We start from the raw sequence: 20,925 nt of genomic DNA, 5'->3' as shown, positions 1-20,925 counted from the left end.
GAGGGGGAGGCTGCATTTGTTGTAATGAGATATCACTATTTCAGAATTTATATTAATAATGTTTTGTTGCATTTATTTCTACAGTTAAAAGGATTCATGAGGCAATTTGTATTTCTTCATTCCATTACAGGATCAACCCTTTCTTAGAACTTTCAAGAATAGCAACTATACTTACCAAGGTTTGGATCCAACTGTCAAACCCCCTGAGGTAATCTCTTCATTAAATGGCTGTACATTTTGCAATACCTGTCATTGTAATAAATTAATTATTGTGGTGGGGGGAGCAGAGAACTCTGAAACTATTTAACAATTATCAGTAAAAACCATAACAACCAAAAAGCATGGTGTTGTCAGCAGATATTATCAGAATTATCCTTACCGTATTATTTAGCTTTAATTACAAGTGATCGATAATAGACTGCATTACAACAGTGATTACACTTCAAAAAGTTCTTGATTGCTGTAACGTTCTTTGAATCGTCCAGTGGTGATGAAAGGCGCCATATAAATGCAACTCTGTCTGTCTGTCTAAGAACCAATAATCGCTTCTGTGAACATTTTTTTTTATTTGTTCATGGGATGTGGGCATCGCTGGCTCGGCCAGCATTCATTGCCCATCCCCAATTGCCCTTGGAAGGTTGGTGTGAACTGTCCTCTTGAACCGCTGCAGTCCTTGGGGTGTAGGTACACCCACAGTGCTGTTATGAAGGGAGTTCCATAATTTTGGCCCAACGACAGTGAAGGAACGGTGATATAGTTCCAAGTCAGGATGGTGTGTGGCTTGGAAGGGAACTTGCAGGTGGTGGTGTTCCCATGCATCTGCTGCCCTTGTCCTTCTAGGTGGTACAGGTCGTGGATTTGTAAGGTGCTGTTGAAGGAGCCTCAGTGAGTTGCTGCAGTGCATCTAGTAGATGGTACACACTGCTGCCACTGTGCATCGGCAGTAAAGGGAGTGAATGTTTAAGGTGGTGAATAATGTGTCAATCAAGTGGGCTGCTTTGTCCTGGATAGTGTTGAGCTTCCTGAGTGTGTTGTGAAGGTGCTTCCATTTTTAATTTTTTTTGAGGACTTGTGTTTTAAAACTGAAAAGATTCCATGGATGTGTTTTTTGCAAAGTACACTGAAAGGACACTTGAGATGTTGTTTGAAAACAACCTTTGCTGGAAATCATGTGCTTTAAGTTCAATAAACAACAGAAACCTTGTTGACCCGGGGAAGATGTTTACAGAGAAGTGACATGTTAAGAGTGAGAGTCGTCAGGAGGTTCTGACCTGCTGTTTGGGGTTTTGCTTCAGAGATATTGTTTTGGTTCAGTTTGGGGTGTGGACAGTGTTTGAAAAGTAGTTGATGATCAACCTGCCAAGAAAGAAACCGCAGTTCATCTTTCTTGCACCTTTCTATGAAACCTTGAGAGGTCCAGTGTGTCAGTTCCTCTTTCCTCCTGTTTTTGAAAAAACCCTGCAAAACCAGAGTGTGATTGTGGAATCCCTTGGTGCCACATTTCTCCTGGAAAGCCTACCAGATTAATTCTTGACATTTCCAGAATGAACTGCTCCAGAAAAGATCCCAGTGACCCGTCTCTGTGTACCCAGATGCCAGACCAAAAGGAATAACTGACACCCTTTCATAGGGTTTTGGTTTCCTGGATAATTGGGGCTCTTTCTGGGGTAGGTGGGACCTCTACAAACAGAATGGTCTTCACCTGAACCAGAGGGGTACCAATATCCTGGGGAGGAGATTTGCTAATGCTCTTCGGGGGGGTTTAAACTAATTCAGCAGGGGGATGGGAACCTAAATTGTAGTTCCAGTTTGCCGGATGTTGAGAGTAGTGAGGTCAGGGATAAGGTTATAAGGACACAAGAGGGCACTGGCAAGCAAGAGCTTGGTTTAAAATGTGTCTACTTCAACGCCAGGAGCATCCGGAATAAGGTGGGTGAGCTTGCAGCATGGGTTGGTACCTGGGATCTCGATGTTGTGGCCATTTCAGAGACATGGGTAGAGCAGGGACAGGAATGGATGTTGCGGGTTCCGGGATTTAGATGTTTCGCTAAGAACAGAGAAGAGGGTAAAAGAGGGGGGGGGTGTGGCATTGTCAATCAAGGAAAGTATTACAGCGGCAGAAAGGACATTTGAGGACTCGTCTACTGAGGTAGTCTGGGCCGAGGTTAGAAACAGGAGAGGAGAGGTCACCCTGTTGGGAGTTTTCTATAGACCTCCAAATAGTTCCAGAGATGTAGAGGAAAGGATAGCAAAGATGATTCTTGACAGGAGCGAGAGTAACAGGGTAGTGGTTATGGGGGACTTTAACTTTCCAAATATTGACTGGAAATACTATAGTTCGAGTACTTTAGATGGGTCTGTTTTTGTCCAGTGTGTGCAGGAGGGTTTTCTGACACAGTATGTAGACAGGCCAACCAGGGGCGATGCCACATTGGATTTGGTACTGGGTAATGAACCCGGCCAGGTGTTAGATTTAGAAGTTGGTGAGCACTTTGGTGATAGTGATCACAATTCGGTTAGGTTTACCTTAGCGATGGGCACAATCGAAATGTGGAGCTTATTCAAGGAGCAGCTACTGCGTGTCCTTGATAAGTATGTACCTGTCAGGCAGGGAGGAAGTTGTCGAGCGAGGGAGCCGTGGTTTACTAAAGAAGTTGAAGCGCTTGTCAAGAGGAAGAAGAAGGCTTATGTTAGGATGAGACGTGAAGGCTCAGTTAGGGCGCTTGAGAGTTACAAGCTAGCCAGGAAGGATCTAAAGGGAGAGATAAGAAGAGCAAGGAGAGGACACGAGAAGTCATTGGCGGATAGGATCAAAGAAAACCCTAAGGCTTTCTATAGGTATATCAGGAATAAAAGAATGACTGGAGATAGGTTAGGGCCAATCAAGGATAGTAGTGGGAAGTTGTGTGTGGAATCGGAGGAGATAGGGGAAGTGTTAAATGAATATTTTTCGTCAGTATTTACAGTGGAGAAAGAAAATGTTGTCGAGGAGAATACTGAGATACAGACTACTAGGCTAGATGAGATTGAGGTTCACAAGGAGGAGGTGTTGGCAATTTTGGAAAGTGTGAAAATAGATAAGTCCCCTGGGCCAGATGGGATTTATCCTAGGATTCTCTGGGAAGCCAGGGAGGAGATTGCAGAGCCTTTGTCCTTGATTTTTATGTTGTCATTGTCGACAGGAATAGTGCCGGAAGACTGGAGGATAGCAAATGTTGTCCCCTTGTTCAAGAAGGGGAGTAGAGACAGCCCTGGTAATTATAGACCTGTGAGCCTTACTTCGGTTGTGGGTAAAATGTTGGAAAAGGTTATAAGAGATAGGATTTATAATCATCTTGAAAAGAATAAGTTCATTAGAGATAGTCAGCACGGTTTTGTGAAGGGAAGGTCGTGCCTCACAAACCTTATTGAGTTTTTCGAGAAGGTGACCAAACAGGTGGATGAGGGTAAAGCCGTGGATGTGGTGTATATGGATTTCAGTAAGGCGTTTGATAAAGTTCCCCACGGTAGGCTATTGCAGAAAATGCAGAAGTATGGGATTGAAGGTGAATTAGTGCCGGAAGACTGGAGGATAGCAAATGTTGTCCCCTTGTTCAAGAAGGGGAGTAGAAATTGGCTAGCTGAAAGAAGACAGAGGGTGGTGGTTGATGGTAAATGTTCATCCTGGAGTACAGTTTCTAGTGGTGTACCGCAAGGATCTGTTTTGGGGCCACTGCTGTTTGTCATTTTTATAAATGACCTGGATGAGTGTGTAGAAGGGTGGGTTAATAAATTTGCGGATGACACGAAGGTCGGTGGAGTTGTGGATAGTGCCGAAGGATGTTGTTGGTTACAGAGGGACATAGATAGGCTGCAGAGCTGGGCTGAGAGATGGCAAATGGAGTTTAATGCGGAAAAGTGTGAGGTGATTCACTTTGGAAGGAGTAACAGGAATGCAGAGTACTGGGCTAATGGGAAGATTCTTGGTAGTGTAGATGAGCAGAGAGATCTTGGTGTCCATGTACATAAATCCCTGAAAGTTGCCACCCAGGTTAATAGAGCTGTTAAGAAGGCATATGGTGTGTTAGCTTTTATTAGTAGGGGGATCGAGTTTAGGAGCCACGAGGTCATGCTGCAGCTGTACAGAACTCTGGTGCGGCCGCACCTGGAGTATTGCGTGCAGTTCTGGTCACCGCATTATAGGAAGGATGTGGAAGCTTTGGAAAAGGTGCAGAGGAGATTTACTAGGATGTTGCCTGGTATGGAGGGAAGGTCTTAGGAGGAAAGGCTGAGGGACTTGAGGTTGTTTTCGTTAGAGAGAAGGAGGAGAAGAGGTGACTTAATAGAGACATATAAGATAATCAGAGGGTTGGACAGGGTGGATAGTGATGGCAAACACGAGGGGACATAGCTTTAAGTTGAGGGGTGATAGATATAGGACAGATGTCAGAGGTAGTTTCTTTACACAGAGAGTAGTAGGGGCGTGGAACGCCCTGCCTGCAACAGTAGTAGACTCGCCAACTTTAAGGGCATTTAAGTGGTCATTGGATAGACATATGGATGAAAATGGAATAGTGTAGGTCAGATGGTTTCACAGGTCGGCGCAACATCGAGGGCTGAAGGGCCTGTACTGCGCTGTAATGTTCTATGTTCTATCTTTTCTTTTCTTCAAGTATTAGCAAGTATTTGGTCAAAGTATTCTTTCTTGTCTTTTTTGTAATAGAGCTCTGCAGAGGGAATTTTTTTTCAGTGTGTGTGTGAGTTTGTGTGTGGGGTATTTTAAAAGGGAACTTTCATATTTCAATCTGTGAGTTAATACTTTGCTTCATTACTAGATAAGTCTTGTTTTTTAATAAACTGATAACTTTGTTGTAAATTAAAGAAACCTGGTTGGTGTATTTTATTCTGGGATAAAGAGTAGAGTATATGATTGACCGAATTGGCAACTGGGTAAACATTTTAAAAAATATATGTTGTGACCTGTGGAGAAGTGGGACAAGAAAAGACAGTGCACTCCTCCCATCTCAGTCGTAACATATAATTGGGGGCTCTGTGCGAGATAACCCAAAAGCTGACAACGTGCAATTGTAAGTGTGGTAATAATAATTGAAAAGAGGAAAAGGAAAGGTTTCTTGTACATTAGCATAAAATTTACACTACCGGAATGTCTTGGTCAATAGCTACAACATTTCTGGAGATGGAGGACTTATCCCTGAGTGATTTGAGAAACTTAACCAAGGTTAATCTAATAGCATTAGAAGGAAAATTGGAGTTAGAGTTAAGAAAACATAATTGAAGTAATAGCACAGCATTTGAAAGTGTAAGAAGTAAAAGGTGAACCAGATGATAGTGCAGTTGCATTAGCTAAAATTCGGTTGCTGATGCAGCTTGAACTTGACAAAGAAAAAGAAATGGAAAAACGTAGGCTTGAACAGGAAAGAGAATTGACAATGAAAAAATTTGAAATTGACAGAGAGGAAAGGGCAAGCATTTCAAAGAGAAAGAGAAGAAAAGGAATTTGAAGTGAAAAAGCTAGAACTAAGTCAAAAGAGTGGCCAAGGAAAATTGTGGTGAGGAAAGATCTGACTCCAGCCCAGGACCCTGTGGAGAGCTGTTTAAATTTGTACAAGCCCTCCCAAAGTGTGAGGAAAGAGACGTAGAGCCATTTTTCATTTCTTTTGAAAAGATAGCCAGACAGATGAAGTGGCCGAAGTAAAGCTGGACACAGCTTATGCAAAGCAGGTTGATGGGCAGAGCTCATGAAGTTTATGCCATGCTTTCTGAGGAGGCTTCGGCAGATTATGAGATGGCAAAAAAGGCTATTCTCGCTGCTTATGAGTTGGTCCCTGAAGCTTACCGGCAGAAATTCCAGAACCTCTGGAGATTGGCTGGGTAGACTTATATAGAATTTGAGAGGGTAAAGCCAATTAATTTTGATCATTGGATGTAGGCACTAAAGGTAGAGGCCACATATGAGAACATTAGGAAATTAATTCTCCTGGAAGAATTTAAAACTTCACTCTCTCCCATTGTAAGAAGCCAAGCATCAACAGCCAAACCAGCAGCTGAAATTGCTGATGATTGAGTTTGTTTATAAGCCCAAACCCTTTGTCCGTCACTCCCACAAACCTGAGAAGGATAGAAGGTGGGAGGCAAGTAGTCGGGGACAAGAAGGGACAGCTGGCTATGCCTGGCATCTCCTCCTCAGGCTCGAAAGGGAGATGCTGAGGGTGGAAGTGAAGTCCGCAAGCCTAAGTGTTACCATTGTCACAAGGTGATACAGCTTCGTGCAGAATTCTGGATGTTGCGGGATAACCCTATGGGACTTGTTGGGGTACACAAAGTCAATGTAGAGAAAGGGAACCTGATCGAGTGTATGACAGATCAGGCTGTAGCTCTGACTGCATCTGTAAGACCAAGTACAAAAACTGCTGTGAGTGCAGGGTTTGTGAATAAGATTCCTGAGAGTTATAGGGAATTCTTGTCAAAAGGAAAAGTAATTCCTTATCCCTCAAGTCAGGCAGGTAAACCTATAGTTATACTGAGGGATGCAGGAGCCACCCAAACTCTTTTGCTGGGGAAAGGCATAACTTTTCCACCAGAGAGTGCACTGAATGCCAAGGTTTTGGTCAATGGTATTGGCAGGGAATATATACCCGTACCTTTGTATCGGGTGCATCTGGAGTGTGACCTAATGTCTAAAACGGTAACTGTAGAATTTATGCATAGTTTACCAGTAGCCGGAGTTGACCTATTCCTGGGCCGAAGGAACTTCTCCAGTAGTCACCGAAAAATCAAGTGAAGTAAAAGATACAGAACAGTTGCAGAAAAAGGTTTTGGGAATTTTTCCTTTATGTGTAGCGTCCCGAACAATGGCCAAACAAGTTCCTTTGTCAGAGGTAAAATTCAACAGTTTAATTTTCCACTAATTCTAAACCTTAAATGTTTTTAAAAGTCACTCTCATGACAGTTAATCAAAAGCCTTCTGAAAAAGCAAGTAAATTATACCAGCAGCTAGCTCCTATTCCCTAGTTGACCCCCTCAAAGTTTATTAATATGAATAGTACAGTCTTGATATTCATTCCAAAGAAGTGATGGAAATCACCACAGAGGTTATATGAAGCAGTGGACTTGTGACCTACATTGGGATAGATTCGTGCAAGATACAACCATCTCCACAAAAGATGTTACATAAGAACACAAGAACTAGGAGCAGGAGTAGGCAATTCAGCCTCTCGAGCCTGCTCCGCCATTCAATACTATCATGGCTGATCTCATCTCGGCCTCAACTCCACTTTCCTGCCCATTCTCCATAACCCTTCAACCCATTTCTAATTAAAAATCTGTCTATCTCCTCCTTAAATTTACTCAATGTTCCAGCATCCACCGCACTCTGGGTAGTGAATTCCACAGACTCACGACCCTTTGAGAGAAGTAATTTCTCCTCATCTCTGTTTTAAATCTGCTACCCCTTATCCTAAAACTATGACCTCTTGTTCTAGATTGCCCCACAAGAGGAAACATACTCTCTACGTCTACTTTGTCTATCCCCTTAATCATCTTATATACCTCAATTAGATCTCCTCTCATTCTTCTAAACTCCAGAGAGTAAAGGCCCAAACTGCTCAATCCCTCTTCATAAGACAAACCCCTCATCTCTGGAATCAATCTAATGAACCTCCTCTGAACTGCCTCCAATGCAATTACATCCTTTCTCAAGTAAGGGGACCAAAACTGTACGCAATACTCCAGGTGCGGTCTCACTAATGCCTTGTACAGTTATAGCAACACTTCCCTACTTTTATACTCTATTCCTTGAGCAATAAATGTCAAAATTCCATTTGCCTTCCTTATTACCTGCTGTACCTGCAAACTAGTTTTCAGCGATTAATGCACGAGGACACCCAGATCCCTCTGCACCGAAGCACTCTGAAGTTTCTCTCCATTTAGATAATAATTTGTCTTTCTATTCTTCCAACCAAAATGAATAACCTCACACTTATCCACATTAAAATCCATCTGCCAAATTTTGGCCCATTTATCTAATCTATCCATATCCATTTGTAGATTTCTTATTTCTTTATTGCAACTTACTGTCCCACCTATTTTAGTGTCATCTGCAAATTTGGCCATAGTACCTTCTATCCCTGCATCCAAGTCATTAATATAGATTGTAAATAGTTGGGGCCCGAGGACTGAATCCTGTGGCACCCCACTAGTTACATCTTGCCAACCAGAAAAAGACCCATTTATCCCGCCTTTCTGTTTCCTCTATCCAAGCTAATAAATTGTCCCTAACCCCATGTGAACTTTTGATTTTGACCAGTGAATGATATGGTCTGTCAAGCCTAATGAATGGCTTTAGCAACTACATAGTACAAGCACCTGAATCATTGGACATTCCTAAGTTAGTGGTACATTTTCTTTCAGAATTGGGGCAGTGATCTCTCCTGTTCAGAAAACCTACCGTCAGAAACTGTACCGACATCAGGTCAGTAAAAGCTGATTTAGTTATCTTTTTCCATATTTACCTATTTTTGTATTGGCTTTCATATTTATGCAACCTTATGAGGTCAAAGTTCAGTTACTTCCGGCACCGATTGGACTGAGCAGGGGATAATGGCTATCTGGGAGATATCACATAAAAATAACCTAAATAAATGTTCTGAGGAAAGGTCACTGACCTGAACTGTTAACTCTGCTTCTCTCTCCAAGATGCTGCCAGACCTGGGAGTATTTCCAGCACTTTCTGTTTTTATTTCAAATTTTCAGCATCCGCTGTATTTTTCTTTCATTGTAAAGGATTCGTATGGTTTTTATATAGAAGACTAGATATCTGGGAATGATTACAGACTGGAATCTAATCGAGGGGTTCAGATGGTTTATATATAGAATAATGGATACCCGGGAGTGATTACAGACTGGAATCTAATCGAGGGGTTCAGATGATTTATATATAGAATAACGTATACCTGGGAGTGATTACAGACTGGAATCTAATCGAGGGGTTCAGATGGTTTATATATAGAATAATGGATACCCGGGAGTGATTACAGACTGGAATCTAATCGAGGGGTTCAGATGATTTATATATAGAATAATGGATACCCGGGAGTGATTACAGACTGGAATCTAATCGAGGGGTTCAGATGATTTATATATAGAATAATGGATACCCGGGAATGATTACAGACTGGAATCTAATCGAGGGGTTCAGATGGTTTATATATAGAATAATGGATACCCGGGAATGATTACAGACTGGAATCTAATCGAGGGGTTCAGATGATTTATATATAGAATAATGGATACCCGGGAGTGATTACAGACTGGAATCTAATCGAGGGGTTCAGATGATTTATATATAGAATAACGTATACCTGGGAGTGATTACAGACTGGAATCTAATCGAGGGGTTCAGATGGTTTATATATAGAATAATGGATACCCGGGAGTGATTACAGACTGGAATCTAATCGAGGGGTTCAGATGATTTATATATAGAATAATGGATACCCGGGAGTGATTACAGACTGGAATCTAATCGAGGGGTTCAGATGATTTATATATAGAATAATGGATACCCGGGAATGATTACAGACTGGAATCTAATCGAGGGGTTCAGATGGTTTATATATAGAATAATGGATACCCGGGAATGATTACAGACTGGAATCTAATCGAGGGGTTCAGATGATTTATATATAGAATAATGGATACCCGGGAGTGATTACAGACTGGAATCTAATCGAGGGGTTCAGATGATTTATATATAGAATAATGGATACCCGGGAATGATTACAGACTGGAATCTAATCGAGGGGTTCAGATGATTTATATATAGAATAACGGATACCCGGGAGTGATTACAGACTGGAATCTAATCGAGGGGTTCAGATGATTTATATATAGAATAATGGATACCCGGGAGTGATTACAGACTGGAATCTAATCGAGGGGTTCAGATGGTTTATATATAGAATAACGGATACCCGAGAGTGATTACAGACTGGAATCTAATCGAGGGGTTCAGATGATTTATATATAGAATAACGGATACCCGGGAGTGATTACAGACTGGAATCTAATCGAGGGATTCAGATGGTTTATATATAGAATAATGGATACCCGGGAGTGATTACAGACTGGAATCTAATCGAGGGGTTCAGATGGTTTATATATAGAATAACGGATACCTGGGAGTGATTACAGACTGGAATCTAATCGAGGGATTCAGATGGTTTATATATAGAATAATGGATACCCGGGAGTGATTACAGACTGGAATCTAATCGAGGGGTTCAGATGGTTTATATATAGAATAACGGATACCTGGGAGTGATTACAGACTGGAATCTAATCGAGGGGTTCAGATGGTTTATATATAGAATAACGGATACCTGGGAGTGATTACAGACTGGAATCTAATCGAGGGGTTCAGATGGTTTATATATAGAATAATGGATACCCGGGAGTGATTACAGATTTGAAGAGGATTTCAGCAACAGATAGGCTGAGGCAGGAAGGGAGATGAGTGATGTTAGTTGGAAGTGGGCTCTCTTTGTGACAGAGAGCAGAGGTGGATGGATTGGATGGTAAGGGAACAGGGTTTGTGGCATGGACTGAAGACACTAGCTTTGATCTGGAATCTAATCAAGGGGTTCAAATGGTTTTGCCAAAACAATACTGGTGACACTGAAGCCTCTTCTAATAAAATCATGAATATCCTCATTTTATTGCACATAAATATCTGTTTCATGAACACTGATAGTCATGGTAATAGTGAATGCTGAAGAGTCTGAAGCAAGTAGAAAATCTGTCCAGCCTTTGCTTTCATGCAGTCTTTACAGCATCATATTAATTATAGTATCTCTATGGCGTACTTTTCTGCCTGTTGTTTCGACACTTGTGTGAAACAGTAACAAATAGAAAATATTTGGAGTTAAATTCTTCTACTGTGTTTTTCCACCATCTGTTCATTTATTTCTACCGTTGTTATTTGTCCTCCAGTTCATAGGCTTCGGCCTGCTGACATTAATGTTGTCGCGGCAATGGGAGACTCTTTAACTGTAAGTATAAATTTTTGCAAAGTATCAAGTAGGATAATTGAGGCAAGAAGAAAAACTTGCAACAATTGAAGAGATAGTGGAAGCTGTGATGAGGTCTATAGGTTCTCCTGATACGAACCTCATTGGATTGTGTGACCTCTGTATTGATCTTGTGAGATATGAATTAATTTTTTTGCTCTACTCACAGCTGGCTGGGTCATGGGCTCCTCTGCAGTTTTGGTTAAGATTCTCCTACTGCCTTGGGACATTTTTCCAACATTAAAAGTGCTGCATAAATGCAAGTTGTTGTAGCAAAGACAATAGGAACCATAGGTTCTCAGCCAATACATCAAGTCTTTTACAACAATGACTTTCACTTACATAGCACCTTCAGGGTAGGAAAACATTCAAAAATACTTCACAGAGGTGTAATCACAGTGGAAGCTGAGCCAAAGAATGAAATATTAAGAGGGACAGTTAAACGCTTGGTTAGAGAGGTGGGTCTTAAGGAAGATTGTAATGGAGGAGAGGGAGATGAATGAGAATTTAGGGAGGGAATTCCAGAGTATGAGACCGGGGCTAATGAAAGCAGGAGTGATGGATGAGTGGGAGAGGATATGGGCAGCAGGGTTTTATATAAGCTGAAGTTTAATGAATATGGTGATTGGGGGCCAGCCAGGTGAGCATTGGAACAGTTAAGTCTGGAGGTGACACGGTCATGGAGGAGGGTTTCAGCAGCACATGAGCTGAGGCAGGAGTGGAGTCAGGCGATGTTGGAAGGGGACACTCTTTGTGTTGGAGAGGAGAGGATTTTGGAAGCTCAGCTCAGTGTTGAATAGGTTATTGCAGTTGCCAACTGGTTCAACCTGAGACAGTAGCCAGGAAAGGGATGGAATCAGTGGTAAGGGAACAGAGTTTGTGGTAAGGACAAAAGGCATTGGCTTCGATCTTCCCGATGTTTAAATGGAGGAAATTGTGGCTCATTCAGGCTTGGATATTGGTCACATTGTCTGATGGAGGTAACGGAGGGGTTGAGTGAGGTGGTGGAGAACTAGAGCTGGATATAGTGGGGAAAAGCTGAGTCCTTTCTGTCTGTCACCATTTATCGATAAACTTATGTATTCTTCAGCAACGTTCTTAGATGTGGCAACTTAGTAAAACAAGCTACTTGACTAAAGAGCTGTGGAGCATAGAGAAAAAAGAAAATAAAATGCTATTAAAGTCATTGTAGTTACTTAGTACAGCTCACAATGGGTTGATCTATCAAAAATAATACAGAAATGCACAGATCTTGAACGAGAAACTGAAACTGGGTTGTCAAGGTTGATTAGCATAGTTTGCTTTCACCTCTGGAAGCTGGGCTCAAACCCAGACCAGACTGACAGAATGATGGTTTCCTCCTTCTGCTGGCTGTGAGACTACTTGCATGCAATTAGTTTGAGCAATGTCAACCCAACCCTGTGAGTGCAGGACAGCTGCATACAGCTGCCCCTAGTTCTTTGCTAGTTTGCTCATAAAAGGTCATTTTAAACAGTGACACAATGTGAAGTTAAAAGCAAAATACTGCGGATGCTGGAATCTGAAATAAAAACAAGAAATGCTGGAACCACTCAGCAGGTCTGGCAGCATCTGTGGAAAGAGAAGCAGAGTTAACGTTTAAGGTCAATGTGAAGTTGTTGTATTAGAGGAAGTTAGAACATCCATCCTAACATTCTGGTCTAAATAACCTACAACCTTTGTCAGGCATATTTTAAACTCCTATGCTTAAAGTCCCAGTGTTAGCACTGTGGAATGTCAACTGTACCAATATCCTGTAGATTGAAAAGTGCGTCACCTTTGTTTAAAGGCTTAGCTCAAACATTGGGCCTGAAGTCATAGTCGTTATACAAACCTTATTTGTTTTTGATGTTTAGGTTGCGTATGGAGCCAAGGCAAAGAATTTATTTGAATTGCCAACTCAATATCAAGGCGTTTCATGGAGGTAAGAATCTGGAAAGTATCTGTTACAACAAAGACACATTAAACACAGGCATAAGGAATGAAGCAGTCTAGTAGTGTGTGTTTTCAAATAAAAACAAACTTATTTGTTTAGATTAAGCTTTTGAATGATTCAATAGTCTATCATGTCAACATTAATTTCTTTCTTTCTTTTTGTAGCATTGGTGGTGACAAATCACTTGAGACCGTGACTACATTTCCTAGTGAGTCTTTACCTTGGATGTACCATTGTGATTGGCTTTCTCAGCCTACCCTTGTTGCACTGTACCCTACTGAGATGATCAAATCCCCTTGAGATAGAATGGCCTAGAAATTTGGGTTGAGCCATCTTTGGGCAGTGGGTGCTCCCTGGGCCTGGAAGCCAAGATATTGATGCTCATGCCTCATTTCCATGAAGCAGGGAAGTTGGGGAGGGTAAGAGACACCTTGCCTGGAGAAGTGTCAGTGAAGGCCAGGCCACTGCAGCCCTCAGCTAAGTAATTGAGGTGTGGGAGACCTGGGATGACGATTGCTGATCAGTGTTGGCATTGGGAGATCATTAACTGGAGACGGGTGAATTTGGTGACCTGGAGAGGGGATGTTTGTTGTTGGGTGGCTGAGGGGGTGGTGAGGTCAGTGTCATGAAGAAGGAGTGGTGACAACCCGTGTTCTTTTAATGTGGGGTCAGGAGGAGCACTTGTTTGAGGCACACTCTGCACAATTGGATTGCTCTTGGCAGCCAAACCAATGGTTGTTAAATTGACTGCTGGAGGCTGCCATCAGAAAGGTATTTATCTTAATGTGGAGCTGAGGGGGAACTCACTCCCACTGCGTCCTCCACCAAACCCCTCCGCTGATTGCTTTCCATCACTTCTGGACTCTATTAATGATCTTGCGTAGTGTTCCAGTTGGATGATCTTGATGCATCCTGGAATTGACGAGCACCCTCAGGGGTCTTTCATTTATGGAGTTGCTGACAGGATGTCAGCACTGACTGACACTATCTATGTGTAGCTTGTGTCTGTTTGCTGAAGTAGTTCAGCCCACTCATACAGTCCTGCCAGGAACCTGCTGATCTTTCCCGGCCGTCCTGCTAACACGGTTCGGCCAGGAACATGCCGATCTTTCCCGGCTGTCCCACTAACACAGTCCAGCCAGGCATCTGCCGATCTTTACCAGCTGTTGAGGAACCAGAAGCAAGATCCTGCATCACAAACATAAGAACATATGAAATAAGAGCAGGAGTAGGCCATTCAGCCCTTTGAGCCTGCTCCGCCATTCAATGAGATCATGGCTGATTTTCTACTTCAAGACCATTTTCCTGCACTATTCCCATATCCTTTGATGTTTTTATTATGTAGAAATCTATGGACTGAGCCTCCATAGCCCTCTGGGGTAGAGACTTCCAAAGATTCACCACCCTCTGTGAAGAGATTCCTCCTCATCTCAGTCCTAAATGGCCTACCTCTTATTCTGAAACTGTTTCCTCTGGTTCTAGACTCCCCAGCCAGGGTAACCATCCTTCCTGCATCAATCCTGTCGAGCCCTGTAAGATTTTTTAATGTTCGAATGAGATCACCTCTCATTCTTCTAAACACCAGAGAATAAAGGCCCAGTCTATTTAATATTTCCTCATAGGACAATCCTTCCATCTCAGGAATTAGTTTGGTGAACCTTTGTTGCACTCCCTCAGTGGTAAGTATATCTTTCCTTAGGTAAGGAGACCAAAACTGTACTCCAGGTGAGATCTCACCAAGACTCTATATAATTGCAGTAAGACATCTTTACTCCCATACTCAAATCCTCTTGTAATGAAGGCCAACATACCATTGTCTTCTTAATTGCTTGCTGTATCTGCATGTTAGCTTTCAGTGACTTATGAACAAGGACACCCAAGTCCCTTAGAAATTCAATACTTCCGAGCTTCTCACCATTTAAGAAATACTCTCTATTTCTGTTTTTCCTATCAAAGTGGATAACCTCACATTTCTCCACCTTGTATTCCATCTGCCAAATTTTTGCCCACTCACTTAGCCTCTCCAAATTCCCTTGAAGCATCTTTGTAACCTCCTCACAACTCACACTTCCACCTAGTTTTGTGTCATCTGCAAACTTGGAAATATTACATTTAATCCCCACATCCAAATCATAGATTGTGAATAGCTGGGACCCAAGCACTGATCCTTGCGGTACCCCACTAGTCACAGCCTGCCAACCTGAAAATGACCCATTTATTCCTACTCTGTTTTACGTCTGTTAATCAGTTCTAAATCCATGCCAGTATATTACCCCCAATCCCGTGTGTTCTAATTTTTATTAACCTCTTGTGTGAGACCTTATCAAAAGCCTTCTGAAAATCTAAATATACCACATCCACTGGTTCCCCCTTATCTATTCTGCTAGTTACATCCTCAAAAAACTCCAACAGGTTTGTCAAACATAATTTCCCTTTCATAAATCCATGTTGACTCTGCCCAATCCTACCATTATTTTCTAAGTGACCTGTTAACACATCCTTTATTATATTTTCTAGCATTTTCCCGATGATTGATGTGAGACTAACAGGTCTGTAGTTTCCTGTTTACTATCTCCCTCCTTTCTTAAATAATGTGGTTACATTTGCCACCTTCTAATCTGCAGGAACCATTCCAGAGTCTATAGAATTTCGAAAGATGACGACCAATGCATCTACTATGTCTACAGCCACCTCTTTCAACACTTTCATCAGCTCCAGGGGATTTATCTACTTTAAGCCCCATTAATTTCTCTCGTGCTTTACTACTATTAATATCTTGCAGCTCCTCGGTTACACAAGTCCCTTGATTCTCCATAATTTCTGGGAGGTTTTTAGTATTTTCCTCCGTGAAGACAGACACAATGTATTTGTTTAGTTTCTCTGCCATTTCTTTATTCCCCGTTATAAATTCTCCTGACTCCGCTTGCAATGGACCCATTTGCTAATCGTTTCCTTTTTACATATTTCTAGAAGTTTTTATGGTCCGTTTTATGCTCCTCGCTAGTTTATTCTCATATTCTATTTTCCCTTTCTTAATATTTTACTTGGTCCTCCTTTGCAGAATTCTAAAATGCTCCCAAACCTCAGGCAACTTTATACTCCTCTTCCTTTGCAATCCTTGATTTTTTTCATTAGCCACAGTTGGAACACTTTCCTTGCTGGGTTTTTGTGCATTAAAGAAATGTATTTTTGTTCTAAACTATGTATTAGTTCTTTAAACGTTAGCCATTGCTTGTCTACCGTTATACCTTTTAATGTAGTTTCCCAATCCACCATTGCCACCTGATATCTTCATAGTTTCCTTTCCTTAGATTTAAGACCCTAGTTTCTGATTGAACTACATCACTTTCAAACTTAACGCAAAATTCTATCATATTATGGTCACTCTTTCCTAAAGGCTCCTTTACAACAAGATTATTAATTAGCCCCTTTTCATTGCACAATACAATTCATTGCCCATTCCCGAGATGGTTCCTAAACGTATTGCTGTAGAAAACCAACTTGCATACATTCCAAGAATTCATCCTCCACAACATGAGTACACATTAGGTTTACCCAGTCTATATGTAGATTGAAATTCCTCATGATTACAGTGTAACCCTGGTTAAACGCACCTCTAATTTTCAGATTTATACTGTGATTTATATTACCACTGCTGTTTGGTGGCCTATAAACAACTCCCAACAATATTTTCTGCCCCTTGCTGTATCTTAGTTCCACCCAAACTGATTCTACATCTTGACCTTAAGAACTAAGGTCATCTCTCATTATGGTACTAATGCAGTCTTTAATTAACAGAGCTACCCCGCCACCTTTTCCCAGCTTCCTGTCCTTCCTGGATGTCACGTACCCTTGGATAGTCAGGTCCCAGCTTTGATTTCCTTGTAGCCATGTCTCTGTAATGGCTATCAGATCAGACATATGAATTTCTATTTGAGCTGACAATTCATCTGTTTTATGGTGAATGCTATGGGCATTCAGATGCAGAGCTCTTAATTCAATTTTTTTACTGTTTTTGTAAACCCCGGCCCTATCTCGTAGAGAGATAACAGCACTGAAACAGGCCCACCGAGTCTGTGCTGACCAACAATCACCCATTTATACTAACCCGACATTAATCCCATATTCCCTGCCACATTCCCACCATTCTCCTACCACCTACCTACACTAGGGGCAATTTACAATAGCCAATTTACCTATCAAACTGCAAGTCTTTGGCTGTGGGAGGAAACCGGAGCACCAGCGGAAACCCACGCGGTCACAGGGAGTACCCAAAACCGAACCCAGGTCGCTGGAGCTGTGAGGCTGCGGTGCTAACCACAACGCCGCTGTGCCGCCCCAAGAACTAAAGAGTGGTGATATTAGGGGACTTTTAATTACCAAAAAATCGATTGGGATAATGTTCGAGTAAAGGGTAAGGAGGGGTGAGAAATTTCTGAAATGTGTCCCTGACCAGTCGGTTCTCAGTCTAACTAGGAAGGAGACATTGCTGAATCTGGTGCTAAGGAATGAGGTGAGCCAAGTATCAGTGAGGGAACACTTGGGTAAGTGTGATTGTTGTAGAATAAGGTTTAGATTTTTTAATTCTTTCATGGGATGTGGGCGTCGCTGGCAAGGTCAGCATTTGCTGCCCTTCCCCAATTGTCCTTGAAAAAGTGGTGGTGACCTGTCTTCTTGAACCACGGCAGTCCATCTGCTGCGGGTACAACCACAGTGCTGTTATCTGCTGGCACACTCTTAAGTTTGCAATCATTGTCCCTTCCTGCCATACTCTGATCATCACTACCTTTATTATTTTTTTTAATTTTTATTTAGAGATACAGCACTGAAACAGGCCCTTCGGCCCACCGAGTCTGTGCCGACCAACAACCACCCATTTATACTAACCCTACAGTAATCCCATATTCCCTATCACCTACCTACACTAGGGGCAATTTACAACGGCCAATTTACCTATCACCTGCAAGTCTTTTGGCTGTGGGAGGAAACCGGAGCACCCGGGGAAAACCCACGCAGACACAGGGAGAACTTGCAAACTCCACACAGGCAGTACCCGGAATTGAACCCGGGTCCCTGGAGCTGTGAGGCTGCGGTGCTAACCACTGCGCCACTGTGATCTATTGCCTTATCATTTCCCTTTAACTTACTCAATCTTCCCCTACACAATCCCTTCCCCCTTCTATTTACTTTAAAGCTCTCTCTATGTCCCTAGTTATATGACTCGCTAGAACACTGGTCCCCACGGTTCAGGTGAAGTCCGTCCCAATCGTACAGCCCCCACTTTTCCTGGTACTGGTGCCAGTGCCCCACAAACCGGAACCCACTTCTCCCACACAGTCTTTGAGCCACGCATTCATCTCTCTAATTTTATTTACCCAATGCCAATTTGCATGTGGCTCAGGTAATAATCCAGAGATTATTACCTTTTGAGGTTCTGCCTTTTGATTTAGCCCCAAGCTGCGCATACTCCCTATGCAGAACCTCTTTCCTAGTCCAATCTATGTCATAAAACATAAAAACAGTCGCATATGTAGAGCGTAAATGGGTATTGAGACCTGAGGCACCCATCGTTTCTCTCTAAAAACAGTTCTTTGTTATAAGCAGGCTGTCACTGTGTGCCTCTTATCGGGCACTTTAATACAGTGCAACCAGCAGCTGTACTTGTAAATCTAATCATCCCAAGCCTTGATCAATCACATTTTTATGGGCCCTGTGAGCAGTTGCTGGATTCATTTCTAAACCACTAAATGCACAGGTTACTGATGGCATCAAGCATGAAGCTATACTCAGATTGAAATGGAGACATGTAATGGTATCATTTCAACAACAAATACAACAACTTGCCTTTATGTAGCACCGTTAAAGTAGAAAAATGTCACAAGGCCCTTCACAGGAGCCTGATCAACAAAATTTGACACTGAAATGTATAAAGAAATATTTGGGAAGATGACCAAAAACTTGGTCCAAGTTGTACATTTAAGGATTGCCTTAAAGGGGGAGAGTGAGGTAGAGGCGGTGAGGTTTAGCGAAGGAATTCCAGACTTTAGAGCCTAGGCAGCTGTAGGCAAGGCCAGCAATGGTGGAGTGATTAAAATCTGCATTGGGCAAGAGGCCAGAATTGAACCAGTGCAAATATCTTGGCGTTCGGAAGGAAGGAGGAGATTAAAGAGATAAGGAGGGACGTGGCCATGTAGGGATTTGAAAACAAGGACAAGAATTTTAAAATTAAGATATTGTTAGATCAGAAACCAATGTAGGTCAGCGAGCAGAGGGATCATGGGTGACCAGGGCTGTGGATGTTGGGATATAGCCAGCACTGTTACTTTGGATGAGCTCAAATTTACAGAGTGCAAAGTGAGAGGGTGCCCACGAGAGCATTGGACTGGTCACGTCTAGAGGTAACACTGCATTTATGTTGTCAGTGATAGTGACCAGTGTCAGGGTTCAATGGCCGGAACTTTATCAGCATGCCATGAGTCCCTCCACTGAGTCCAAATGCAGGTCCCGAGCCTGCGTGGGTGAATGGCGGAACCTCAAAGGGCATTTTACCAGTAGCGGCCAATTAAGATACAGCCGCCAGGACCACTGGCCCATTATGGATGGCGGTGCCATTGCCGACAGGGGGCCCCTCCGTGGGCAATCGCACATCATTAAAGGAAGGGCCACTGCCCACCCCCCACCACCTGCCCCCCACCCCCCTCCCTTGGGAATCCACATGTACCTGGCAGTTGCCCCACACAGCGGGCGGGGGTCATGCCAACATCAGTAAAATGCTGGCAGAGGCATAAAATGGTTGATAATAGGCCAGTTAAGTACCTTAATTAGGTTTCCCACCCTACGCCTCCAACTGCCATTTTCCCAGCTCTCCGGCCTCCCCTCACATCTCCAGAGGGATGGTAAAATCCCAGGCAAAGGTAGCATTGTCACCTCTGAGTTAGAAGGTTGTGGGTTTAACACCTACTCCAGAGACTTGAGCACATAATCCAGTACTGAGGGAGTGTTGCACTGTCGGAGGTGCCGTCTTTCTGACGAGATGTTAAACTGAGGTCCTGTCTGCCCTCTCAGATGGGTGTAAAAGATCCCATGGCACTATTTCAAAGAATAACAGGGGAGTTCTCCCCAGTGTCCTGGCCAATATTTATTCTTCAACCAACATCATTGAAAACTGATTAAATGGTCATTATTTCATTGCTGTTTGTGGGAGCTTACTGTGCACAAATCGGCTGCTGAGTTTCCTACAACGCAGAAGCGACTGTATTTTAAAAGTACTTCATTGGTTGTAAAGCTCCTTTGGATGCCAACAGCCGGAAATTTACACCCCCCTGGAGTGAGGAGGCAGATGGAGGTGGGTGTGGGAAATATCAGGTGGGATGGTGGGGGTGCCATGCCCGATGCCCACCTGCCTCTGCTGGTACATTACCAGTGCCGGGGTAGGTGTCAGGTGGCTTGCCCACCCTTGAGTCAATTGAGGCCCTTAAGTGCTAATTAATGGCCATTTAAGGTCCTCTTCCCGCCACCACTGGTACTTTACCAGCGACGAGGGTGTGAGTGGCCACGCCATGTGGTGAGGTCACTAGATATATCCTGGTGGCCTGGTTGCAGGCTCGGGGTGTGGTGTGCGGGGTCCCTCTTGCTCGTGCACCATGTGCCAACAGAGGGCTCCCCCAGAAGAACAGCCATCCCGTCTTGATCCCCTCCCTTCACTGCTGGCCTGCCCCGGCTTGATCTTCTCCCCCCACCCCTCCCTTCCCACCTACCCCACTCACCTGAACTCCGGGCCTCCATCGCTGGCTGGGTCTGGGGCCGGGTGCAGTCCTAGCAGTGGCCATTGTTCCTGGTGGCACTGCTGAGACTGAAGAGTTGCCGGCCATCTGATTGTCCAGCAACTCTTGGAGGCAGCACAGC

General features: G+C 43.1%; 1 protein-coding gene across 2 annotated transcripts in view; it reads left to right on the top strand.

Moving 5' to 3' along the window:
* plb1 (phospholipase B1) overlaps positions 1-20,925 on the top strand; it is a 234,932-nt gene that overhangs the window by 181,932 nt on the left and 32,075 nt on the right. For both annotated transcript variants that reach the window (XM_068019539.1, XM_068019548.1), the window contains exons 45-49: positions 131-208; positions 8,410-8,470; positions 10,990-11,048; positions 12,941-13,008; positions 13,185-13,228. In XM_068019539.1, the coding sequence (XP_067875640.1) occupies positions 131-208; positions 8,410-8,470; positions 10,990-11,048; positions 12,941-13,008; positions 13,185-13,228 (310 nt within the window). The remainder of the gene's footprint in view (positions 1-130; positions 209-8,409; positions 8,471-10,989; positions 11,049-12,940; positions 13,009-13,184; positions 13,229-20,925) is intronic.

This window comes from Heterodontus francisci, chromosome 3 (assembly GCF_036365525.1).
Source record: "Heterodontus francisci isolate sHetFra1 chromosome 3, sHetFra1.hap1, whole genome shotgun sequence".
In the NCBI taxonomy this organism is placed as follows: domain Eukaryota; kingdom Metazoa; phylum Chordata; class Chondrichthyes; order Heterodontiformes; family Heterodontidae; genus Heterodontus; species Heterodontus francisci.
This window is presented reverse-complemented; position numbering and strand designations above follow the sequence as displayed.